This window comes from Rhinolophus sinicus, linkage group LG17 (genome assembly GCF_036562045.2).
Source record: "Rhinolophus sinicus isolate RSC01 linkage group LG17, ASM3656204v1, whole genome shotgun sequence".
Lineage (NCBI taxonomy): Eukaryota > Metazoa > Chordata > Mammalia > Chiroptera > Rhinolophidae > Rhinolophus > Rhinolophus sinicus.
In genome coordinates this window covers 22,573,407-22,590,316 of record NC_133766.1, presented here as the reverse complement: position 1 = coordinate 22,590,316, position 16,910 = coordinate 22,573,407, and the positions used below count along the sequence as shown (strand labels likewise).

The window sequence follows — 16,910 nt, the reverse complement described above, 5'->3', positions numbered from 1 at the left end:
CTACTTTCTAAAACAGGTTCTTTAGGTCAAATGTTCCCCAGAAACCTACAGGACAGAATGGAGATGGGGAATTAGACACCTTGCAGTTACGTCTTGCCTTTATTACAAATTCAACCAACTGCCTTTCAGTCAGTCAAATTTTGAGACATTTATTTCCTCAAACATAAATAAGGAAGAACTGTTGGCTTTCTTATTTCCAAGATACTGTTAAGAAGCACATAAGCTCACAGATCTGAGTTTATACCAAACCAGACATTGGTATTCAGTGCTACTGGGCTGCCCTTCTCATGATAAATCATAAAATGCCTACCATATCTCCTTCTTCTTCCCATCTGCTTTCTCCTCTTTATTCCCATTGACCATTAGTTAGTTCCTAATCGTATGGACTTTGAGTATGAATGAAATTAGAGGATAAAGAAAAGGCACAACAGTACCATCACATAACAAAGTCCGGTTAGGTTCATGTGATGGCTAATTTTATATGTCAACTTGATTGCGCCATCAGGTGCCCAAATATTTGGTCAAACATTTTCTGGGTTTTTCTGTGAGAGTGGATGAGATTAACACTTAAGTCAGTAGACTGAGTAAAGCAGATTGCCCTCCCTAATGTGGATGGGCCTCATCTAATCAGTTGAAGGACTAATTAGAACAAAAGGCTGACCCTTTGCTGGGTAAGCAAGAATTCTTCTGGCTCATGGCCTTCAAACTGGAGTATCAGCTTCTTTCAGCCTGTCAGCCTTGGGACTTGAACTGGGATGTCAGCTCTGCAGATTTTGGACTTGCCAACTTCTATAACAGCACAAGCCAATTCCTTTCCCTGAATAACCCTAATATAGAGGAATACCATTATTCTACTGAAACTCTGGAGATAAAATTTGAGAGAAGTCAGATTATGCTTGAAAGTCAAAGAGAAGGTAGGGTTTTTCTAACAATTAAGGCCATATTGTAGATATATTCTCAAGTGTCTGGTATTTATGGCTGAATCAAAAATACATGTACAGTTTTTCCAACACACATCATTTTCTAGTGGCTTCCTAACTATTCCAGCTTGCAGCTTTGGAGATTATTTGGCTTTAATAAATGAGTCATTTATACAGCTGAGGACTTCCTATGCATAGTGAACCAAGAGGGGTGGAGGGGAAATGGGTACTGAGGTTTGTTTCCTTGGGCAATCTGGTCACTGGATTTTATAAAATACTGTGGAGATTTTTACATCTTCTAACCAGGGCCTTAGATCATGTCAAAAGCAAGCCACTGTCTACAGAAGGATGACAGGTAGGAAAGCTTCATGTTAGATGGCACAGTGTCTTGAGGACAGAAGACAGACCAACTAAAGAAGAGTTAAATCTGGAGGTGGAGGGATGGCTCAGTTGGTTATTTTTTTAGATTTTATTGGGGAAGGGGAACAGGACTTTATTGGGGAACAGTGTGTACTTCCAGGACTTTTTTTTTTTTTCCAAGTCAAGTTGTTGTCCTTTCAGTCTTAGTTGTGGAGGGTGCAGCTCAGTTCCAGGTTCGGTTGCCGTTTTCTAGTTGCAGGGGGCACAACCCACCATCCCTTGTGGGAGTCGAACTGGCAACCTTGTGGTTGAGAGGATACGCTCCAACCAACTGAGCCATCCGGGAGCTCAGCTCAAGGTGCCGTGTTCAATCTCGGTTGCAGGGGGCGGAGCCCACCATCCCTTGTGGGACTTGAGGAGTTGAACCAGCAACCCTGTGGTTGAGAGCCCACTGGCCCATGTGGGAATCGAACCTGCAGCCTTCGGAGTTAAAAGCATGGAGCTCTAACCGCCTGAGCCACCAGGCCGGCACCCAGAGCGTGAGCTCTTAACAACAAGGTTGCCTGTTTGATTCCTGCATGCGATGGTGGGCTGCGCCCTCTGCAACTAAAGATGGGAAACGGCAACTGGACTTGGAGCTGAGCTGCACCCTCCACAACTAGATTGAAGGACAACGACTTGGAGCTGATGGGCCCTGGAAAAACACAGTTCCCCAATATTCCCCAATAAAATTTTTTTTAAAAAAAGAGTTAACTCTGGAGACAACAGGAAGAAATGAGAAACCCAAACATACCTTAGCAATAGCGAGGAAAAGTGACTGCAGTAACAAACTAGCAAACCATCACTTCCTGCTGAGGGGCCTTCCTTGACCCATGGTCTCTTTTTCTTTGCTTGTTTGGTCACTTAGCTATTCTGTCTAGACTAGAAAGCCAGGGCAGTCACAATCCCACAGCCCTGTTCTCAGCCCTTCCTTGGGGCTCTTAGAACACTCTGTAGGGAATGCTTATGTTTTCCTTTGGGCCATAGACCAGCTGAGTGGTTGGAGGGGCATCTTGTCTTAAACATGGAAACTTCTCTAGGAAAGGGCTTCAACAATATCCATGTTTCAAACAACTTTATCCAAGAGGTGGCATCCAAATGATAGGATCTGATTATTTTTAGTATAATCACATTTTGATTCATGTAAATATTTTCCTCTGTTTTCCCTTTTCTTTATGAATAGGGACACAGAGAGGAATTAGTTATAGTTCAATTTCTTCTTTAATTAGTTTTAGGCTTGTAATTTCACCAACTGGGAGAGAAAATCCAGAAGGGCTGGCAGGCCCTAGCAATTGCCTCTAGCAATGCTTGAAAAGGCAGGTTTATCCTAAGTCAGCAAATTCAATTTTTTAAAATGGTCACATTTCCCAACAGTATTTGGGATGTTACATCAAGTACTGAATTGGTACTAGGCAACTGGTACTAGTAAATTAATAAATAAACAGAATAACATTTACCTTCTTTTTTTTTTAATTGGGGAACAGTGTGTAGTTCCAGGACTTTATTGGGGAACAGTGTGTTTTTTCCCAGGCCCCATCAGCTCCAAGTCAAATTGTTGTCCTTCCAATCTTAGTTGCAGAGGGCTCAGCTCAGCTCCAAGTCCAGTTGCCGTTTTCAATCTAGTTGCGGGTGGCGCAGCCCACCATCCCACGTGGGAGTCTAACCTGGCAACCTTGTTGTTGAGAGCACACGCTCTACCCACCTGAGCCATCTGGCCACCCCTCCAGCAGCTCAGCAGCAGCTCGTTGTCTTCACTCTAGTTGCTTAGGGTACCGCTCACTGGCCCATATGGGACTCGAACCGGCAACCCTGTTGCTCAGAGCTCACGCTCTAACCAACTGAGCTATCCGGCCACCCCTAACCTTCATTTTTAAAGAAGGTATTTAAAAAATAAAGTCTCCACTTCCCTAATACTCTTGAAAAATCAGCATAAAATAACACTTTAACAAATTCACATTAAAGGCCAATAACTACTATGAATAGAAGATTTATTTCCCATTTATTTGTGATTTTGCAGGGGTTCAGACCAGTGAATAAAAATCAATTTTCTTCTTACATAAAAGGAATTTATTATTCCACTATTATCTTCAGAATCACTGTAAGAAAAATACTACCTGAAAAGGGTAATACAAAAGAGAACTTCAAGGTCTCAAAAGTTATAATAACTGGCATTAAAAACAAACAAACAAACAAACAAACAAATCAACCAACCAACCAATCAACCAACCAATCACTGAATGCTTGGCTCCCATTCTCTTTCTAATACTTGGCCTCTAATCTCTCTCTTAGGACAATTTTCAAAATTGGGTGTACACCAGAATCAGCTGGAGAATTAAGAGACCCAACAGAAGCCGAGGCCTGGGTTTCTGCATCTTTATCAAGTTCGCCAGCAATGGTTTCCAAACCAGGCTTATCAGAATCATCTGGGAAGCTTTGAAGAACAAAAACAAAGTCCCAGGCTTCACCCCTGGAAATTTTGATTCAATAGGTTTGAGGTTGGGACATAGAAATCTTAAAACATTTAAAAAAATTTTAACAAACTTCCCAGGTGGTTCTGACCAGTCAGACTTGGGAACCACTGCGTAGGACACTTATTCAGATAAGTGTCTCTCAAAGAACTCCAGGCATCTGAGGTCACTAAGAATATTCATAACTTTGGGTCGGTTATACATCACCATCCTGTGAGAATATAACAAATTAAACTGTCTAGAAGTGATGTTATCTTAAAAACCACACCCGATTTCGCACTTATAATCACCTAGTGATTTTCTGTTTATCTACTCTTACCCCCAGGCAAATGTCTGACATAATATTTGTTTGTGATGGCTGTTAAGTGCTACCCATCCAGATTGCTCGAAAGGAAGTTGCCCCACAGGGTTTCATTTTATTAACCTCTCGCTCTTCTTCCATTCAGATTCCCAGGGCTCAGAGGAACAGACTGGGCACCACAGCCAACTGATGTCACCTGCAGCATTATTTATCAAGACATCAATCTAGAAACCTGCAAACTCCACCCCTACCCCACTGGTAGGGAGACACTTAGAAAACCCTAATATGAGAATTAATTTCTTTGGGGAAAGAAATCCTCTCACCACACAAGACATTTTAAAAGCTTGACTATTCTTGAAGCCAAGACAAAAGAAAGCGAATTATGACTTTAGAAGCTTCAAAAATACAGTGACTTCTGGGTCACCTCCAGGACCCCCAAACCCAAAGACATCCAACCCCACTCATTCTGTATCTCAAAATCAGATGCTTAAATTCAAAGCCCAACACAGAAAAAATTTGAAAGCCATGACCACCAAGGAATTTGGGAAATGACCTTTGATCTCATTTGCATCTCTACTGTGGTCATATCAGATTGAGATATCAACCTATATCAGATGGAAAAATAAGCTCAAAAGCAGGTGAGAATTATGATCCTTAAAACACAGATACTGATTTCTAGTCCTTCCCACAAAATCCCAGATCACAAATAGAGCGATGAGATGATTTTTCTTAACAGAAGGCACTAACTGGGTCACGTGAGCCAGCAGCAAGTGAGAACCAAATTGCAGGAGATTCAGAAATGCACATGGGTCCCAGGTGTCTTTTCTTAGTGATGATGGCCATCCTTACTATATGGTCAGCAGCAGACAGTCCAAGTGTACTTAATAAAATTGCTGGGTGGCCAACCAAAGGGAAGAGATGGAAAGACCTCTTAGAATGGGGAGGAAAAACAAGAGAAACACTACTAGCAGCAGGCCCAGCTGGAGGAGGGCTTGGTTTGTAGGTTGATGTAGTCCCCTTGGGTGGACAAAGACATATCTTCTCTGGAATTGCTCATCATCTTTTCAATGAGGACCCTAAAAAACAAAAAACGAAAAATGCTGAGCAGCTGGATGGAGGAAAGGGAGAAACAGCAAACACTGTCTGTCTTATCACCAGATGGCATTCAGTAAAACCACAAGGTTTAAATACCCCATTTCCCCCAGTTATCTCAAGAGAGAAGACAGCATCCCTGACCTTCAGAAGCTGGCATTCCAGTGGCTCAGTCTGTTCTTGTTTGCTCAGAAACAAGAAAAGAAGGTCCAAGGGGCCGCAGTGGAAGATAAGTACCTCTGTGTGCCCACTCCCAGAACAGCATGAGGTACTTACCTCATGGCCTCATTAATATTTTTGTTCTCCTTGACTGATGTTTCTGTCCAACCTATGAAACCGTTTTCTTTACTGAACCGGTCAACCTGGTCTCGGCTCACTGCCCAAGGGGACAGATCACACTGGCAAAAAGAGGAAATAGAAGGCAATATCATAAATATCCCGGGAACAGGAACACTGCTCAGATACCTGTGGCTTTAAAACCTTTCCATCAATGGCTATGAACAGTAGCATCTAAAATCTGCAGTCAATATTCTTCCCATAAGAGGACTGAGCATCCCTTGAAAGGATATAGGGATGATTTTGCCAACTTGAGAAGGGAAAGTGGATGCCCAGAATCAAAGTGTATTTTAGATACACTTACCCTCTGAACACAGATTGAGGCCAGGGGTCATTTACTTAGACTGACCACGTACCTTGTTGGCCAAGAGCAGGCAGGGCACAGGCTCTCCACTGGGCAGCGTGAGCTTGCTGTCTAGGTCCTGTTTCCATCTTTGGCTGTTGCTGAAGGTAGTGGCATTGGTAACATCAAACATAATAACACAGGCAGAGGCATCTCGATAGTACAGTCGTGTCATAGATGTGAAGCGCTCCTGCCCTGGGAAGACAGGAGAGTTCTTTAGAAGGTGATCCTGAGACCCAGTCCTAGAAGCCCCTCTGACACCCTGTTCTTTCTACCTTCATTGTCAGAGAGAGGTCAGTATGCATAGTGGTTGAGTCCAGATTCTGCACCCAGATTCCCCAAGTACATTTACTATCTATGTGACTTTGGACAAGTCAAGCTTTCAAGTGCCTCATATTTCCCATCTGTAAAGTGGGCATAAAAGTAGTAGGTTTATCACATGGTTGAGCATTAATGAGTCAGTGAATCTAAGGCTTAGAAAAAGTGCTTGGCACATAATAAGGGTTAGCTATGAGTATAATTATTGTTTCTATTTTCTGGGGATCTTATTTCTCACCAAGGTCAGCTGAAAACATGGAAAAAGCACCCCCCCCCCCCCCCCCCCGCTGTAGGAGCATCCACCTATCGTCTGGACAACCCACCACCTGGCCAGCTCCACCCATATAGAGACTACTCTACATTTATTCAAAGCAAAACATCTGCAGAAAACATCTGCAAAAGCTCTATGTCTATTCAGCTCATGCATTCTCAGAGCACCTCAATCATTCCAGCTTTAGAAAAAAACTTCTGGTTTTGCTGCCCCACTTTTTCTCTGGGAGCTTGCTGGTAAACCAAAATGTCTCCCCTTGTTCCTATTGAGTCCTCCCGGCCTACCTGCAATATCCCACAGCTGGAGCCGTACCATCTCTGAGTCAGACCACTGGAGAACCTTCAGAGCAAAATCCACTGAAAATATATGCATAATATAGTTGAATAAAACTTATCTTTAAACAATCCACAGAAAATTTCAGATCAAATACGCAGTCACAACACTAGGGACACACAACTCCTGTTCATTCATTCATTTAATTTTTAAGGACTTAATAAGCTGAGATGAGCCCACTCTCATGTATTAAGTATGGGACAGATCATTCATGCTCACCCTCCAAAGGGGATCTTCAGCTTTTACTCTCATGTCAAACCAATTTATTGGATACTACTTGTCTCCAAGGCTGTGGATAGGAGGGTGGGGGTAATTATGAAAACAACTCCTAACCTCAGGTTAAACAGCTCCTGGGAGATTTAGGGGCTTTTCTCAGGGGAGGGATGATGGGGTAGAAGTGGGAAATGAGGTAGGTAAATGTGGTGGCTTTTGCCTCTTTTACATTCAATTTCACTCTTGGTTTCTAATCCAACTGCATTATGATAAAAACACACCCTTGGGGGTATTCAACATCCTCCACAAGGCTTTGGGAATTATCTTGGGCAGGGATGGGATAAAGTGGGAAGGTCCCAGAGGACTGCCAGGAAGAAGACACAGCATGGCTGATGCTTAAGAGCTGTGCTGGAACCCACTGCCACATACGCAGATGCTGAGACCCCATGCGTTTCCGCTCAATGAGTTTGCCAGGGGAAGAACTTTCTGGTAAGGAGACAAATAGGATAATTTTTGAGTTTTGGAAATATGTTTTTCCACAGCTGTGACAGAAGTGAAAATTTGGGGAAATTCAGAATAAACACTGAAAAGAAATTAGCAAGAGTTAATTATGTTCTTTACTAAAGGAAAACTACAGAAATTGCTAAACATTTAGTGGGACACTTTTGAGCCAATTCCATGCAATAGGGACCCTCATATTGTTTAGGAATGAGGGGTAAAGTGGTCGAGAAACAATCTTTGAAACTTTAAATCCTTAATTTTGCTGGATGTTCTTAAGGAGGATGTTTTAATTACAATGTGAATGCTTGATAACTTTTTAGAATTCCATAATGAACACCAGCACACATTTTCAAAAGTTACACTGGTGCAAGTTTTTTCTTTTTAATAATTGTTTTATTTTTTTAAAACATGTCCCATGCAATATTTAAGCATTCTGTTGTGTTTTTTTTAAGATTTTTATTGGGGAAGGGGAACAGGACTTTATTGGGGAACAGTGTGTACTTCCAGGCCTTTTTTCCAAGTTAAGTTGTTGTCTTTTCAATCTTAGTTGTGGAGGGCGCAGCTCAGCTCCAGGTCCCCTTGCCATTGCTAGTTGCAGGGGGCGCTGCCCACCATCCCTTGCAGGACTCGAGGAATTGAACTGGCAACCTTGTGGTTGAGAGCCCACTGGCCCATGTGGGAATCCAACCGGCAGACTTCGGAGTTAGGAGCACAGAGCTCCAACCGCCTGAGCCACTGGCCCGCCCAGAGTTTTTTCTTTTTAAAAAAAAGTTCTTTTAACGGAGATAAATACATGTTTGTTACTCTCCCCCTTCACCAGCTCTGCCCAGCTAAGTACCTCCTAATTAACAAAAAGCCATTTCTACTTCTGAAAAAACAGTCCAAAGACCGCACCTGGAAAGAAATGAATTAACTCTTGGTGTTCCCTCCTTTCTCCCTTCACCAGTTTGAGAAAAAGGGGTGGGGAGTTAGGTCAGAGACGTGGTATATTTCACATTCTTTAAATTCCTAGGTTGCCTCTATTTAGGCAATCAATGGACAAAAACCACACAGCTCATCAGCCCTGATAAGCATCTGCTTGTGTGGCCAAGGGGCTCTCCCACGGAGGCATCCCCAAAACAAGCTGGGCCAGATTAAACAATTTTCTACTCCTTCACAGCTGCCTGGAACTCCCGCGAGAGGCCGGGCAGCTCCCCCCAGCCCGCCCTCACCAGGCCCTCCACGGGGTCTCGGCTGGTCCGTGGCCGCTCGGGGGGCTGCCGGAGTTCAGAGTTCCCCCGAACTCAGAGTTTCCCGGCTCAACGCAGCAGTCGCTTATTTTCTCCCCCTCCCGTCCCCGTTCCCATCTTCACACCCTCGCCCTAGCTCTTTCCAGGCAGTCAGCTCAGGCTTGATAGACCCAACTGGGGAAACCTACGAGAGGCGTGCAAATCAAACACCCAGCAAGTATTCCCTCCAGGATCCCAGACACCTACTTCCTGACCCGAGGGAGGACCCAAGGACACCGAACCCCCCACCCCCTGGAGTCCACAGCTCAAGTCTGAGGTCCGGGCCTCTTGTCCACCCGGTTTCGCCGCGACATCTTACCTCCCACCGTGGACTTGTAGTGTTTACTGAAGCTGTCCTGGGAATATCTTTGCACCAGGGACGTCTTGCCCACTGCGGCGTCCCCCACCACCAGCACTTTGAACAGGTGATCCCGGCTGCCCATGGCTGGGGGGGTGGACGTGTTAAGGGCGGCGGGAAATGGGGGTGTCGCTGGTTTTAACCCCTTTGGCTCCGGATCCTCTTCAAACTGAAGTTCGGCATTTTGCCCATCGCCCTTTGGGGCTGCTCTGACGTGAAAGCAAAAAGGGAAACTTTGCGCTTAAACTTTACGCGCTTCCTCCCCGCGCGGCCGCAACCTGGGTGGGGCTCAGGGTGCGAGTGCCGAGCCCCCGGCTGTGCGCCCTTTCTCCCCCTCCTGGCCCGGCCCAGCTGTGGGAAAACAGGATGAAGCTCCGCAGTGCCTCACCCGCCGGTACTTCCCCCGAGTGGCTCCCGCGAGCGACTAAACCCGGGCCAGCTCATTTCCCGGTGGGAGCCAGAAGATGAGGGCCCTCCCTTCACTGAACAAACCAAACTCGGAGGAAGGAGCGGCTCACATCTTCACTCCTTGACACAGGAGATGATGTCCCTCTTGCCTCTTCTGACGCGTCACGTGCAGGGTTGCTTGGAGCACTACATTTCCCAGCTTACCTCGCGGTGAAGAGAACTAGCCAAGTGCGGAGAGCCGCTGGCAATGCCTCCTGGGAAATGTAGTTTATGCAGTATTTTTGTTTTTCAAAAACTACATAAAGTTTCAAAGCTTTTGAACTTCAACCCTTCGGAATCTTATTTTAAAATAATTCTGGACTAGAAAAGATCCTTCAGAGGCGATTTGTTCGACATGATCTCATCTGCCTAAATCCGTCCCCAGATAGATAGATTCCTCATTATCTTTAATGGAGCTAAGATTAAAAATTATTCCATAGATTCCAGAAATTATTCCACTAATAAAAGCTCAAGCATCATCCCTCATGTTCCAAGTGAAGTCCATTTCCCATTTTTTTCTGTTAGGTAGACAAACCCAGGATCTTGTGAACATGATAAAAGCCAACTCTTGTATATCCCCCATGACCCCAATATCAGTCAAGTTCAGGGACACTTGATCAAGAGACTGACCCTTACAAAAAGCCATGCTGTTAAATGTTAGTTATTAACATTTAATACCTAGCCACAGCAGTAAAGATAGACAGAAAACAAGAGACAGTTCCTCATTCTCACTTCCACAATCCCTCGTCCAGCTACACTACTCATCTGTCACTTGAGCCGCAAGCTAATTGGAGTACACTGGGAGTACTCCTCCATTTGCTGCTGCTGTTGCTCATGAATAATAATTAAACTATAGTTTTGCAAATAATTTTAACTTTTTCAGCCTGTGACTTTTCTGACCTGCCTGATCTTTAGGTAAGAGTTAAGAGGACCTGCACTTAATGGCAAACAAAATGAGCTCTGTTTCCCATGCTTTTCTCAGGAATAGAAGAGAAAGTAGCAGGACCATGGGAAAAGAGCCCTGCCTAAGTTTCCTGAAAGTCTTACATATGTTCTGCGAGGAAGGGAACATGGTTCACAACTTGCTTAGCCCAAAATGTTTGTAACCCAGGTAGGGAGGTCGGGCTGGGCTACTCATCTCCCAGGATCTCAAACCCATTTCCAGTGGTCTTTTCTCAATTCCCATTGCCTTTGACATGGTTGACCATTCCTTGAAATTTGTCTCATATGGCTTCTGTGACACTGTTCTTTCTTTTCTCTCTACCTCTCTGATGATCATCTTTTTCTTCCATCATTTCATTCCATCCCATCACCCTCTGAGTATTTCCTCAGGCTTGACTCTTGGCTCCTGAGCTGATCATTTTTTAAACTCTTTGCCCTTGGCCTCAAATGTCTTAGTCTTAAATTTATTTATATCTTTATTGTCAATCAATTATGTTCAATGGGCCATACAGGCACCTCTACTTGGAAATCCTGCCACAGCCTCCCTCTCACTACATCACCATAAAACAGCTCCTTTTCTTTTCTTTTTTTGTTCAAAGAAACTTTTTTTTTTTTTAAAGATTTTATTGGGGAAGGGGAACAGGACTTTATTGGGGAACAGTGTGTACCTCCAGGCCTTTTTTCCAAGTCAAGTTGTTGTCCTTTCAATCTTAGTTGTGGAGGGCGCAGCTCAGCTGCAGGTCCAGTTGCTGTTGCTAGTTGCAGGGGGCGCAGCCCACCATCCCTTGCGGGAGTCGAACTGGCAACCTTATGGTTGAGAGCCCGCGCTACAACCTACTGAGCCATCTGGCACTGATCCATGTGGGAATCAAACCAATAGCCTTTGGTGTTAGGAGCACGGAGCTCCAACTGCCTGAGCCACCCGGCTGGCCCAATAGCTCCTTTTCTTAGCTTCACTATTTCTGTCACTGGCCTCACTACTTCTTCCCTCCATTCAGCCTTCAGATCTCAAGCATTTTTTAAAAAATTATTTTATTGCGGTAGGAACACTTAACATGAGATTTATCCTCTCAACACATTTAAAAGTGTGAAATACAATACAGAAAATACAAAAGTGTGCAATATAGGTACAATGTTGTACAGCAGATCTCTAGAACATATTCACCTTGTTTAACTGAAACTTATGCTTACTGATGAGTGACTCCACATTTCCCCCTTTCTTAGTTCTTGACATCCACTATTCCACTTTCATTCTATACATGTGGCTATTTCAGGTACCTCTAATTGGAATCTAATTGGAATCATGCAGTAGCTGTCTTTCTGTGACTTGGTTGTTTCACTTAGTGTAATGTCCTTAAGGTTCTTCCATGTTGTTGCTTATTGCAGAATTTCCTTCTTTTTTTTTTTTTTTTAAGATTTTTTTTATTGGGGATGGGGAACAGGACTTTATTGGGGAACAGTGTGTACTTCCAGGACTTTTTTTTCCAAGTCAAGTTGTTGTCCTTTCAATCTTAGTTGTGGAGGGTGCAGCTCAGCTCCAGGTCCAGTTGCCATTGCTAGTTGCAGGGGGCGCTGTAGCCCACCATCCCTTGCGGGAGTCGAACCAGCAACCTTGTGGTTGACAGCCCACTGGCCCATGTGGGAATCAAACTGGCACCCTTCGGAGTTAGGAGCATGGAGCTCCAACCGCCTGAGCCACAGGGCCGGCCCTGAATTTCCTTCTTTTTAAAGGCTAAATAATATTCCATTGTATACATATACCAATTTTCTGTATGTATCCATCTGACAATGTACATACCTTGGCTATTGTGAATAGTGCTGCAATAAACTCAGAGGTGCCAATATCTCTTCAAGGTCCTGATTTCAATTTCTCTTAGATAAGTAACTGGAAGTGGGATTGCTGGATCATATTGTAGTCCTATTTTTAATTTTTTAAGGAACCCCTGTATTGTTTTCCATAGTGGTGACACCATTTTGCATTCCCACCAACAGTGTTTAAGGGTTCCAATTTCTCCACATCCTCACCAACACTTGTCTTTTGATAATAGTCATCTTGACAGATGTGAAGTGGTATTTCATTGTGGTTTTGATTTGTATTTCCCTGATGATTAGTGATGTTGAATTTTTTCAAAAATTTTTATTGGGGAATATTGGGGAACAGTGTGTCTTTCCAGGACCCATCACCGCCAAATCAAGTCGCCATTTTTAATCTAGTTATGGAGGGCGCAGCTCATTGGCCCATGTTGGAATTGAACCGGCGACCTGGGTGTTATGAGCACTGTGCTCTAACCAACAGAGCCAACCAGTGCCCCCTGAATATTTTTTTATATACCTGTTGGCCATTTGTATGTCTTCTTTGGAGACGTCTATTCAAGTCCTTGACTAATTTTTTAATTGTGTTAATAGTTATTTTTGTTTGTTTGTTTTTTTGCTATTGCAGACTTTAAGAATTATTAACATTTCCTTTTACACACGAGCCTTTACAGCCCCCTCCCTTTTAAAAAGTCAGTCACATCTTACTGATTCTTCCTTCAAAAACATTTCTCGCCCCCATCCTTTCTATTTCATATCCAGTGCCACTTTGCTAATTCAGGCTTCCATTATCTCACTCTTGGATCATCAATAACCTGTTCATTGGTCTCCCTGATTCTAGTTTCTTTTATCTTCAATTCATCCTACAGAACTGGTCAGGATGATTTCCCTAAAACATCAGTGTTTGTTCCTTCATTGTCTACCAACTGTCCCCAAACTGGACAACCTCCCAAAGCTGGTGTCCAAAGCTTTCTATGCATTGGCCCCACCCTGTCTAACCAATTTTATCTCACCTGATCTCAAATGGGAATCCCCCCACCCCTGCAACAAGGTGGGGGTGTATTTCATCCAGAGTAAGTTGCAGTTTCCCAGAGAGACAGTTATAAATAAAAGAGGGAAAGCACACTCAGAGTGCCAAACAACTGATTGGCATGTACATGCTTGGAAGAGTTTTTTGGAAGCTAAGGTAAGTGGTCAGCCTTGCTCTATTACTGTCATACTTATAGGTATCTGCCTCTCTCCTTTTTACTTCTCACTTTTCATTGGTAAAAATTTCAGTGGTAGAAAAAAAAAATTCAAACCCATAGAAAAGTTAAAAGAGTACAGTGCATACCAGTATGTCCTTCAGCTGGATTTCCAATTACTAACATTTTGCGATGTCGGCTTTGTGTGTGTGTGTGTGTGTGTGAACCATTTGAGAGTAAGTAGCACACACTTCATCCCTAAATTCTTCAGTACACAGCTCCTAATAATGAAATTCTCCTACAAAACCAAAATACCATTATCACACCTAAGAAAATTAACTTTAGCTCAATAATATCCTAAACAGTTTACATTTACATTTATCTACAGCCCTTAAAATATTCTTTTCTCACATCCCCATCCAGAATACAAAGCTCATGCATTGCGTTTGGTTGTTTTATTTCTTGTCTTTTTAAATCTAGAAGTATGCTGTGTCCAATACAGGAGCCAGCAGCCATGTGTGGTTACTTTAATTAATTAAAGTTGAATACATTTAAAAAACATAGTTCATCAGTCACACTGGCCATATTTCAAGGGCTCAATTGCCACATGTGGATAGTGGCTACTATATTGGACAGCTCAGACATAGCTATTGCCATCACCACAGACAGTTCTATTGGATAGCATCAGTCTATAATAAACCCTTGCCTTTTTTTTTCTCTTTTCATAACACTGACTTTCTTTTTAAAGAGTCCAGGCTATTGTCTTGAAGAAAGTCCCACATTCTGGATTATCTGATTCTCAAAATTAGATTCTGGAAAAAACGTTTTTGGGAAGAGCCCTACGTAGGGGATGTGGTGTACATCTTACTCCATTACTAATTTCAGGTGGCTGTTGTGATGCCTACAGTATGAATTCAATAAATATTTATTAAAGGAGTGACTCAGCACCAATAATCTTCTAAGGACTTGGAAGCTTGACTTCAAATAGAAGAGGGAGAGTTCGTATCATCTCCAGAGCCTCCACCACTGTGCTGGGAGCAGAGTGGATAAATGCTTTGTAATGTGAAATGGAGACTGAAGTGACATAGCAAGTGGCCTGGCAGCATGGAGGACAGGATGGACCCAGAGAAGGGTGAAGCCATGGGGGACTACAGCTTTCTCTCAGCCCTAAGCTCCAGGCTCATTTAAATAATATCAACTTTTTGGTGATTGCTTTGGGCACAGGAAGCAGCTTGGTGAAATGCCTGTGACCCAGCTAAGCATTCAGCCAGAAGGCTCAGCAACAAGGTGCCCTAGGAAACCCTCTAGAGAGAAGGAGGCTGGCAGGCTCACAGAGCAACTCCCCATCACTCCTCTGTGGGCTCGTACCCAGGAATCAGTGTTGGCTCCGAGTCTGGGGATATCTAGGGAAAACATCAAACTCTAGTTTCTACTGCTTTTGTTGCCACATTTGCCTCCCTCCATGGTTACAGTCCTTTCCACCCTAAATAAGGACCAGGAAAAGAAGATAGGAAGAGGGCGTAAGCTGAAGAGGAAATTTTGGTTTAAAGAACTGAGCGTGGCTTAAAGAACAGGCCTGGTAGCTAGGTGGTTGGAGCTCCGTGCTCCTAATGCAGAAGGCTGCGGGTTCGATTCCATGGGCCAGTGGGCTCTCAACCACAAGGTTGCCGGCCGGTTCAACTCCCGTAAGGGATGGTGGGCTGCGCCCCCTGCAACTAACAACGGCAACTGGACCTGGAGTTGAACTGCACCCTCCACAACTACGATTGAAAGGACAACACTTTGACTTGGAAAAAGTCCTGGAAGCACACACTGTTCCCCAATAAAATCTTAAAAAACAACAACAACTGAGCATGTCCTTCGATCTTAGTTGTAGTGGGTGCAGCCCACCATCCCTTGTGGGACTCGAGGAGTTGAACCGGCAACCTTGTAGTTGAGAGCCCACTGGCCCATGTGGGAATCGAACTGGCAGCCTTTGGAGTTAGGAGCATGGAGCTCCAACCACCTGAGCCACCGGGCTGGCCCCCTCTTTCTAGTTTTTAAAAAAATTAAAAAAAAAATTTCCAAGCCAGACATTTTCTTGGGAGCCATATTAAAAGATCTTATATTTAGTTACTATAATAAAATACACTATAGTGCAGTAAACAGCACTGTACTGTGCTTTATTCACTTTCTAAATTTCAGCTGAAGGAGACGGCAAACTTGAGGAGCCTGTTAGTTGGCTGACCTCAGGGTTGGTGGTGTTGCCTGTAGTTATGTTGCAAAAGGATCATCAGAGATGGGCTGGCGCCTGGGAGCCATGTTTGAGTGTCCACTGGAAGATGCTGTGTCCTTCAGTAGACAGTTATTTTGCGCTAATGGAAGATGTCTCATGAGCAAAACTGAGATAACAGGCGCCATATTTGTGACAATTTCAGGAATGTTTTTGCATTTTCTATACACCGGAGCACCTTGGCCCGCTGTTTCATCTGGCTCCAGGCATAATGTGAATGCACTGGGCTGAGAGAAATCTGTGTATGAATATATGACCTTGAGCAAGATATTTAACCCCTCTGAGCCTCTGGTTCCCCTCATAAAATGGAGATATTTACTTTGCAGTTATTAGATATTAAAGTTATAAATAAGACTATTATTTAAAAGTACACTGTACAGTATAATATACTGTATATTAAAACATACAAATAATCAACGTGTAATTATCTTCTTTCCATAACCCTTAATAACCTTAATATATTGCTGCTTTGAAGAGTTAGTACTAGAGCCCAAGTTTGTTATAAAATGCTTATTTCCAAATGTTCTCACCAAAAAAAAAAAAAAAAGGTAAATACGTGAAGTGATGGATGTGTTCATGTTAATTAACTCAATGGGGGGAATCCTTTCACAATGTGTACATATATTATGTAACAAATCATCACCTTATAGTATCTTACAATTTTGTCAGTTATACCTCAATAAAGCTGGGGGGAAAAAGGCTGATTACTGAGATGGCTAATGCCCAGTGTTCAGCACATACTATATAATACTGTCATGCATCCTGTGGGGGACACGTCCTACTTTGCAGTGGTTCCCAGCATGGGCTTTGGAGTCAGACAGATCTGGGTGGGGTTGCATGTTGTCACTCTCTGCCCTCAAACTCGTCATATGGAACCACTTGTAGTTCCCAAAAGCACCGGGCTCGCTTCCCTGCTTAGCCTGTTCCCCCTGCAGGACGGCTCTTTCTCCTCCCACTTTCTGCTAACTCCTGTTCTTCCAGGCTTCCTCCAACACTTCCCTGACCCTCAAAACCCACAGCCACCCTGACGTACTCCTATGGTCAGTGTGCTGGCATTGCCTTCTTCCCCCTCGCTTTAATATTGGCTAGTATTTTTGGGTTTAGCGCGTGCTAGGCACAGTGCTTAGTGCTG

The 16,910-nt window shown here is 43.6% G+C and overlaps 1 protein-coding gene across 7 annotated transcripts; it reads right to left on the bottom strand.

Moving 5' to 3' along the window:
• Positions 1–3,301: 3,301 nt before the first annotated feature.
• On the bottom strand, positions 3,302–9,732 carry RAB29 (RAB29, member RAS oncogene family). 7 transcript variants are annotated; one of them, XM_019752518.2, is made up of 6 exons: positions 9,640–9,732; positions 9,083–9,330; positions 6,733–6,804; positions 5,873–6,054; positions 5,457–5,578; positions 3,302–5,164 (listed from the first exon to the last, which is right to left on the bottom strand). In XM_019752518.2, exons 2-6 carry the CDS (start codon positions 9,204–9,206, stop codon positions 5,053–5,055), a joined length of 612 nt encoding a protein of 203 aa, XP_019608077.1. In that variant the 5' UTR covers positions 9,207–9,330; positions 9,640–9,732; the 3' UTR covers positions 3,302–5,052. The 7 variants fall into 7 exon arrangements, with proteins under 7 accessions (XP_019608077.1, XP_019608076.1, XP_019608074.2 ...); XM_019752517.2 differs by having other exon boundaries at positions 9,614–9,719; XM_019752515.2 differs by having other exon boundaries at positions 9,510–9,710.
• Between the last annotated feature and the right edge of the window lie 7,178 nt (positions 9,733–16,910).

Coding starts and splice junctions, on each gene's coding strand:
- RAB29 (XM_019752515.2), bottom strand. CDS start 9,565: ATGAGCTGGCCCGGGTTTAGTCGCTCGCGGGAGCCACTCGGGGGAAGT. Junction 6,055..6,732: donor CCAGCTGTGGGATATTGCAG/GTAGGCCGGGAG, acceptor CTGTCTTCCCAG/GGCAGGAGCGCTTCACATCT. Junction 5,579..5,872: donor GCCTGCTCTTGGCCAACAAG/GTACGTGGTCAG, acceptor TCTTTTTGCCAG/TGTGATCTGTCCCCTTGGGC.